This window comes from Cyclopterus lumpus, chromosome 10, assembly GCF_009769545.1.
Source record: "Cyclopterus lumpus isolate fCycLum1 chromosome 10, fCycLum1.pri, whole genome shotgun sequence".
NCBI lineage: Eukaryota > Metazoa > Chordata > Actinopteri > Perciformes > Cyclopteridae > Cyclopterus > Cyclopterus lumpus.
In genome coordinates this window covers 11945043-11953651 of record NC_046975.1, presented here as the reverse complement: position 1 = coordinate 11953651, position 8609 = coordinate 11945043, and the positions used below count along the sequence as shown (strand labels likewise).

General features: G+C 40.6%; 1 protein-coding gene across 1 annotated transcript; it reads right to left on the bottom strand.

Annotated features, from left to right (window-relative positions):
* Positions 1-3261: 3261 nt before the first annotated feature.
* LOC117737678 (H-2 class II histocompatibility antigen gamma chain-like) lies at positions 3262-8385 on the bottom strand. Its single transcript, XM_034543776.1, has 9 exons — positions 8172-8385; positions 7018-7187; positions 6292-6380; positions 6084-6137; positions 5926-6009; positions 5758-5836; positions 4465-4665; positions 4316-4378; positions 3262-3844 (listed from the first exon to the last, which is right to left on the bottom strand). The coding sequence occupies exons 1-9, from the start codon at positions 8261-8263 to the stop codon at positions 3840-3842; spliced, it is 837 nt and encodes a 278-aa protein (XP_034399667.1). The 5' UTR covers positions 8264-8385; the 3' UTR covers positions 3262-3839.
* Between the last annotated feature and the right edge of the window lie 224 nt (positions 8386-8609).

Genomic DNA, 8609 nt, shown 5'->3' with positions numbered 1-8609 from the left:
TTACACTGCACTGAAATATTTAAGGAGCCAGAATCTACTTTCATTGGTCTGCGTGATCAAGGTGTCGTCACCAGACAGACAAAGGGCACAACTGACGGTGTCAAGGAGAAGTACAAATTATGCAATATTTACCGTAAAAACACAGTTACAATGTCTTTTTGAAATAACAGAATGAGATCAGACTCATATGAGTGACAGGTATGATAATTTTTAATGCAAAAATGGCTATTGGAAATATCAATATATAACAGTCACTATTTACTCAGTGTCTACCTGAGCAGAGGATGAAGTCACTCTCCCTCTTTATGGTAGTTATCCTCGCTTGTCCTTGCCTTGTTGACACAGCAGGGTCGGCGCACGTGACCGCGCCCTGGTTAGTTTGCGGCTCTTTGTGTTGCAGCTCCACCACCACTCAGTAAACACTGTGAGCTCTGTCGGCACTGAGTTTGTACTGTTACGTGCTGATAGGCAACATAAATGCAACCCAATCGTGTACATTGTGCGTGTAATAAATGATCAACTAATTGATTTATCTCCATATCCTTTGGGAAGGTAATTATCCAATCAGCAAAAGGGATTTTCACAACCTGGCAACCCAAATGCCATAGTCACTAATGCATATAATGGATTAAAATGTTTATAGTAAATAGTCTGTTAGCCAATATCAAATCTATTGTTAAATAATGTAATGCCTTATTATAAAATCGGACAAAAAACAAACAGATGCTGTCTGCAAACAATCAACCAAAATAAACAAGGTATGACAAAAAACCCACAAAGAATGTCAGGCAGAGAGGAGAGTCGTTGGGTTGTGTCCTACCGGTCGCTTTCACACAGTTTTGTGTGAAACCGACCGGTGGGACCGGTGTGCTGTTCAGGACGACGCCTGTCTCATTCAACAAGATGGTAAATTGGTTACTGTCCACCTTTAGATCCTGGAGGTGAGACAAGTGACCCAGAGAGGGGTAACGTATGAGGCGGTTATGGGACAAATTGAGCTTTTTCAGGGTCAGTGGAGGGTTGTTGAATACCTCCAGAGAATTATAACTTAGATCCAGTTCTTCCAGAGAAGTGGAGTGCAGCAAGTGAATCTCTGTGATCCCGGAGTGGGACAGATTGAGCATCCGGAGCGGCTTCAACTGGAGGCAGTGCGGATAGTGGACGATGGAGAAGTTGTTCCTGCTGACATCAAGTACAGTGAGGGCAGGGGTGAGACTCAGGAGCGTGCAGAGGGACTGGAGGGAGGTGAGGTTGCTGCGTCTCAGATGAAGAGATTTCAGATTGAATAGAAGAGAGGGGCAATGTGAGATATTCTGCATGCTAGTGAAAGAGATAGGGTTCTCTGACAGATCGAGCTGTGCCAGGTTTTCTAGTGTTTGAGCCCAGCTGCAGTCAATCTCAACTAGACCACACCGAACAAGGACGAGAGATCTCAGAGAGCCAAACAACCACTGTTTGAATGAGGGCTGTAGGAGAACGGAGTCCATTCTTACGTCTTCTAGTAGAAGTGTTTCTATGTTAGAAGCTTTCGGTAACTCTGGATACTTTAAAGGCTGGACACCTTTCAGAGTAGATGAAATTATGTTAATTTTACTCAGACGTAAGAAGGGCAGAAAAGGGGTCACTGCACTGATAAATGAAGAGGAGATAGTGACGTTATTAAAAATGAGTTTATCTATCCAGAGTAACGAAAGAACATTTGAATACTTTCCAGTATCCACCTCAGAGCTGTCATCCAGTTTGCCATCTCTCAGCTCCAGCTCCAAAGCCTCGAAACAATCCAGACCTTGTGGGTTGTGGATAGCCATAACCTTGCACACACACCGAGTCATATCCAATACACAAAGAGAAGTGGCCGCTTCTGACGTGACACTGAGTCCCAACAGCAGGAACAGAATCATTCTCGGATGCAGTGCCATTGTGGGCAGGAGGACAGTCAGCGACACCTGAAAATGTAAAGCCCTGAAAAATATATTTTTTAATATTACCAAATATTCCTTTCAATAATAGAAAGGCACCCCTATAACATTAAAATGATCATAAAAGATGTTTGGTAATCTAAAGAAACTCTGCTAATACAGTCTTTTGGGGAATGACAGAACATTTCATTTTAATTACTTTTTTTTCTAAATGTGGTTTGTATTGTTTTCTCGATTCTAATTGCAAAACTGTTAAAAAATGTACCCACAGTCTGACTGATACAGGACAATACAGATACAGATTTTATCTTCAAATGTCTCCACCCAACCAGACAACTCTAGGGTTCAAAATATAAAAGTTATCATTGTGACCCATCATTAACTCAACAAGTCCAGTCAAGCACTTACCCTCCGATCAGTTCTCTGTAGGTTTTGACCACCAAATGGTGACTGCGTTCAGTTTATTCTCACCTGACTACTGATTTTTCATTTTTTTTAAAAGAAAAGAGGAAGTTGTGTTCTAGGACATACAGCACTTCCTCCGAGCAGGAATAAATACCCCCAAATGAATTATACCATTGTGATTTTTGTTGTGAACCACACAATGGTTTTCTTCTTTGCCCACCAGACCCTGTTAATTTAATTGCATTGATTTGATGATAAGCACTGCCTCATTTAAACTGGCCAGCGTGTTTACTTTGTACAGACCGGGGAATTTAGGGGATCCAGTTAATTATAGGGAGGACCGATGAGGAAGTAGGAACAGGTGTATCAGTGGGACGGGCTTAGGAAAGAAAAGGCCAAGTTCAAAGTGTGGTAGGCCTCTTTGTCTTTCACCTCTTGTTTGAGGCACACATTGAGTTGTAGGGTAAGAGACATGCTGTGATTTTCAAGGGCCTACGTGGAGTCAGCTAGGACATTGACAGAGTCGGTACTCTTCATAGGAAAGCTGATTGAACACAGCCCTCCCCACTCAAGTATACACTCGTGGTAGTCATGGCTTTGTGCTTTAATGTCAGTCTGCCAACATGACACTACATTTGATGACTACTTACACAAATGTATTTCCTGCTGATGTATGCCATGAAAAGGTCAGAGTGTATCTATTAATTACTGGTTGATTGTTCTGTTTGTGTAGTGACCGATACACCTGAGCTATCTTTAATTCCAGTCAGTGGGTGAGAAGTGTATTTTAAATATGTTTTAAAAGTTATTGAACAGCAAATGTCTAAAATGAGTCCAGTGTGCGTCAATGAAAAGTGAAACTTTAAACTAAGAGTGGATGGAAGAAGTAAGTAAGCAGTGTGAGTGAAACTTATCAGGTAGAAGATAACAAGGCAAATATTTTGGTCAGGAAAACTTTATTGAACCTTCTTATCACAAACATCCTTATAAGTCGCAATTGCATATGTTCACAATCTTGTTAAAGGCTCACCCAAATTACAAAGAACATATTCTCACTAAACTCATATATTGATATGCAGATAGCTTGGGTTTTATTTATCTGGGGTTTATTGGTGGTGCTCACAGCATTGAAAAACATTTATGTTGAGAATTGGTGTCCCCATTATGATTACATCCAGACTTCACCGTGAACAGTTTTTATTGGAACTACTTTCTTATAAAGAAATGGTTTGAATCAAAACTGTTCAGTATGGTCTGTAGATTATCAAAGTAACAATGGACACTGTTGGAGGAAAGATTCTGGCTGTTTTCTTTTACATGTAATGTTTCAATGCTGTATGCACCATTGTTGTCGAATGCAGGCAGAAATATGTTGATTTATATGAATAAAGATTAGAATGGCAAGAACACTGTAAGAAGCCTATATTGATTTGATTTCAAGCAGCCATCAAAATACTTAAAATACACAAAAGCTTGATGAAAAGAAACTGCAAATCTTCTGCTCCATTTGTTTCACTAATCTGGAGAAGGAAAAAAAGAGTACAACATGTAAAAAGCTTGTGAGTAAACATCTAAACAGGTTTTTGCAATTGCTAAAATAATTTCTGTAACTGGACCCTATTTGTTATTATCTTACACCCAAAAACAAACACAAAATATCTAACATGTCTTTTAAAACAAATACAATGTGTTTAATGTAATAACTTTACTTGAAGATATGTATGGTACTGTAAACCAAATACAGTATATTGCAGTTACAGTCCTCTAACTCTCTCCAAAATTGGCCTCCCTTCTTGTTGTGCACCCCAGAGTGCTATTTATAGAGTTCAAGCTCTGGTTCATAATCAATAAAGTGAGTTTTTGAATTTGTTTGTGTAAAGCAGACAATTGGCTTATGGTTTAGCATACCTGGTCAATAATTGTACCCGTTTTTGGATCTTGGCGATTCCAGAATAAAAACTGCAATCCACTAATAAAACTAATATTCTCACCATCAACGCTGAGGTTCTTCAGCAGCAGCGTGGCGGGTGCAAGCATTCTGCGGCTAGGTTGAGCTGAGGCAAAGAAAACAGGGACATTAAGTTCATGATTCACGTAAAGCTACAGACGTTGTGTTGAATCTTTCATCTGTGCCTTCTACCTGGCTGACAGTCGGGGCGAGCGCGCATGTGGGTGCCCTCGATGGGTGTGCCAGTCAGGTCCACACACCAGCAGTAGCCGGTGGGGGGCCAGCACTGCATGGGCTTGTAGCGGCCCTGCTCGTCACACTGGGCCTTGTAAAAACCGATCTTGGTGGCTCCAGTTGCTGCGTCCGTCTGGCATTTGGTCTTGATCACAGAGGCTGAGGGATGGAATTAGTAGAGGACACTATATAGTTTAGACAGATAGCCTGGCTGTTTCCAAAGGTAACCAAATACAAAAGTTTAATTGGGACAAAAGACGTTTTGTTAAACAATGTGTGCAATGTGTTAATAAAGTGAGCATTAGATGTGCTGGTACAATGCGAGGATCTTGTAATCTTTGGACTCAGCCAGCCTAACTGTTTCCAGTGTTTTATGCTATGCTAACAGGTTGCAACAGACACACATGAGTGGTATTGATCTTCTCATGTTACTTTAGTCAAACTATTCATTGAATGCAAGGCTAAATCTTTGATTCAAGTTTCACCATCAACAGTGCAGAAAATTATTATACATTATTACCTATTGGATGATTTAGTTACATGTGTCTGGATAAGAACATCAAGTATGGTGCCTCATATTAGGTTCTCTCTCTCCTTCTGGACAAATTCACGTCTCTTCATTGCACATTACTAACTACTTCTTCCCCGGAGTCTTTGTGCCTTCTCGCCTCACAGGGTCCATTGGACCTGGCTGTGTCTGGAGCTGGTCCTGACTCCTGGGCCCTGCCCCCTTACTCCTTGCCCCTGCTTCCTGCATCCTGCCCCTTGGCCCTGGCCTCCTTCCTCATTGGCCCTACCTCCTTTGTGCCTCCTGCCTCAAGGGCCTGGCCTCCTTCGCCATGCCTCCTGCCTCCGTGGCCCTGCTGATGCCCCTCCTCCTTCTGTTTACATGGATCGTGGTTATCTGGATCGTGGTCCATGCCTACTACTCATTATATTAATAATTTCTGTCATATTCGTAACTCTGTAACGTTGTTCACTCTGTACACATTACATCTATTGCTTCTGTCCATCCTGGGAGAGGGATCCTCCTCTGTTGCTCTCCTGAAGGTTTCTTCCCTTTTTTTCCTGTGAATGTTTTTTTTCTATTTCTTGGGAGTTTTTCCTGATCCGATGTGAGGTCCTGGTACAGGGATGTCGTATATGTACAGATTGTAAAGCAAATTTGTGATTCTGGGCTGTACAAAATAAACTGAATTGAATTGAACTAAACTAAACACTAAAATGTAAAGGAAAGAAAGTTGCAGTAACCTGACTCCGGTGTTGGGGTTGCAGGTTTCTGCTGGGCCATCTGGAAGATCAGCCAGTAACGCATCCAGGACTCAAAGCTCTGCAAATTGCAAAACGTATAAATTCATGCAAATCAATACATCGATCTTTGTCTTGGTGGTCTCCATGTAAGTGTGTGTGAGGCGTTACCGTCCACTCGCTCTCATTCACGTGCTGCTTCAGGCTCTGCAGGTTGGCCAGGAAGGTCTCGTTGAACTGCGGCAGCTGGGAGTCCTGCTCAGAGCAAGACGAGAGCTCAGTGACAACATCAGCAACGCAAGGACACACGGGACACAAGGTCAACATACCTGCATGAGGTCCTTCAGCTGTTTCTCTATGCTGACAACAGTGTCCTGCAGTTTCTGATGGGAGGGAAGAAATTAGTCAAATAATGTTTGAATTCATGTTGAAACATTCTCCCATTATACATAATCCAGTTTAATATATTTAACAAGTTGGTTGCCACCTAAATAGTTACAATTATTTTAATTTTATAGGAAGCCGGTGTAAACCTACAGTCAGAGGTGTCTTGGCGTCCTCATCTAATGTGAAGTCCATCAGCAGAGGAAGACTCCTCATGGGAATCAGCATCTTTCTCATTGGAGCTGTAAACAAACTAATTAATTTGCAAAGAAAGACAAAAAAACCCCAAAATATGTCATTGCAAAATAAAGAGATAACCTTTGTTTGTTTTTATTGAAAGCTAATGAACTGATTTGTTGTTTGCGTGATTAACCACACACAAGGTTAATACCTGATCTAAAATTACAATACACAAGATTAAAGCGTAATAGAATTAATAAATACTATATATATATATATATATATATATATATACATATATATATACATACAATTAAAACTGAAAAAAATGCAGGCAACACATAATCAATCCTCTACAGGATGCGTTTCATCACAGCAACAGCGGACGTGTGAATGCTAGAGAAGTATGGTAACTCCATATGATGCTGCTCGAAATTACAAGATCAACAGTGCACACACAGCTACTTACTGCCCCTCCCCCCATGAATCAGAAGCAAATGTTATGTTTCTCTGTCCAGGTTTTAATTTTCATATCAAGTTCCTTAAAACAAACTCTCACTTCCTTGTCCAACTCCTTATTCCTTATTCCTACAGCCTCCTCCTCCTCCTCCTGTCTGACAAAGACTATTTACTCATTAGTGACACATTCCGGCTCGGACCACCCTGCCTGGTCATTGGGACTTTCATGCTTCTTTTTACCTTGGGATGAGCGGGTCAGCTGTTTGCTCAATCTTTCTGCGTTTTTCTTCAGTGAGTGGATCTCCTGATTCTGGTCAAACACCATGTAGGCAGTGAAGACCATGCTGGCCAGCAGCAGACATGCAATGGTTGTCAGGCCTGCCACCTTAAAGGCATGACGGTTGGAGCTCCTGAGAGAGACCAATAGAAAACTATGTGAGGATAAAACAGCAGGGAAGAACATGGAAATAAATATATATATCAATCAATCAGACAACAAAATGTGAGCATCACTTGTTACCAGGCAGACATGTTTGGTGTTGTAAGGAAGTACACATACAACTACTAGTTAACACCTATTCAAAATGATATAGTGGTGTAAAACATATTTGATCTCATAAAAAGGACAAAACAACTGTATATTTTGTTATTTTGGGAAGAGTTGCTTCAGTAAAAAAAATTAAACTACAACCCAGAAGCTCATTGTACAGTAGTATGTAAACAATGGCATCATATCTAACTGGGCATTGTTAATAGGATGTTGGTCTGTTAGTTATAATGTATCTTCAGAGAATATTATTAAAACTGAATACAAAACAACAAGTTACATTAGAGGGAAATGATACGCCTCATTTATCCCTCACAAACAAACATTTGTCAAATATTACAAACACTATTATTTTGTAACGCTCATACATCCTATTTATTTCTAAATTGAAATGTATAACGTTGGCCAATGTTTTTTCGCTGTTGTTAATTATGAACCAATAGGGAGACGGCATCACCAGTTACCAGGCAGACGGCTTCTGTGAAGTGGCCGCTGTCAGATTTAAAGTTAGATGACGAACGATGCTTTAAAGTTTAGTGCATGACAAAAGCTTGTTGGAAAGCAATAACTAAATCCACTTATTGGTTTCATCAACTAATCTGACGCAAAGAAAAGATGCTGCTCGATATCATCCCATTTAGGAAAAATAAACGGAATATATAACTAATAATAATAAGCCAATTAATAGGTCATTCCTGTAAACTAAATGAATTGGTCTTCTAGTGTAAAGTGTAATACTTTATATTTAGTTTATATTTTAATTCAGCTACACAAAGAGGAACAAGTACTTTAATAGCAAAGGTGTGAAGTGTGTGCTACCCCTGAGCGAACAGCTCCGACCACTCACCCGGTCGTGGGTCCTGCAGGTGCAACAAGGACTTCTTCACTGCCCGCCAGACTCCCTCTGGCCAGGGGAGCATCTTCTGCAGAGTCGGCCATCTGTTTGTCTCAACGTCTTTACGTTAAAGCAACACACTGGTGAAAGTCCGACGAGTTTGGTGGATAAATGGTGTTAGAAATGAGGAAGGAGCACAGGCGTGTTCTTCAGAAAGATGAATGATGTGGAAAGTCCCACCCTACTTGACCGCGCTGCGAGCTGTGATTGGTCAATTACTATCTGCCGTCACTTGTTGATAGAGGCAGACAACAGTGAAGGAGTATTTCACTCAACTTGTTCTTCTGGATATTATCTATCGTTTGCACTAATTCTGAGCAAACATGTATGTTTAATACTACTAATACGTTATTATAAAAATAATACTGCTTATATTATTACTTAATATAT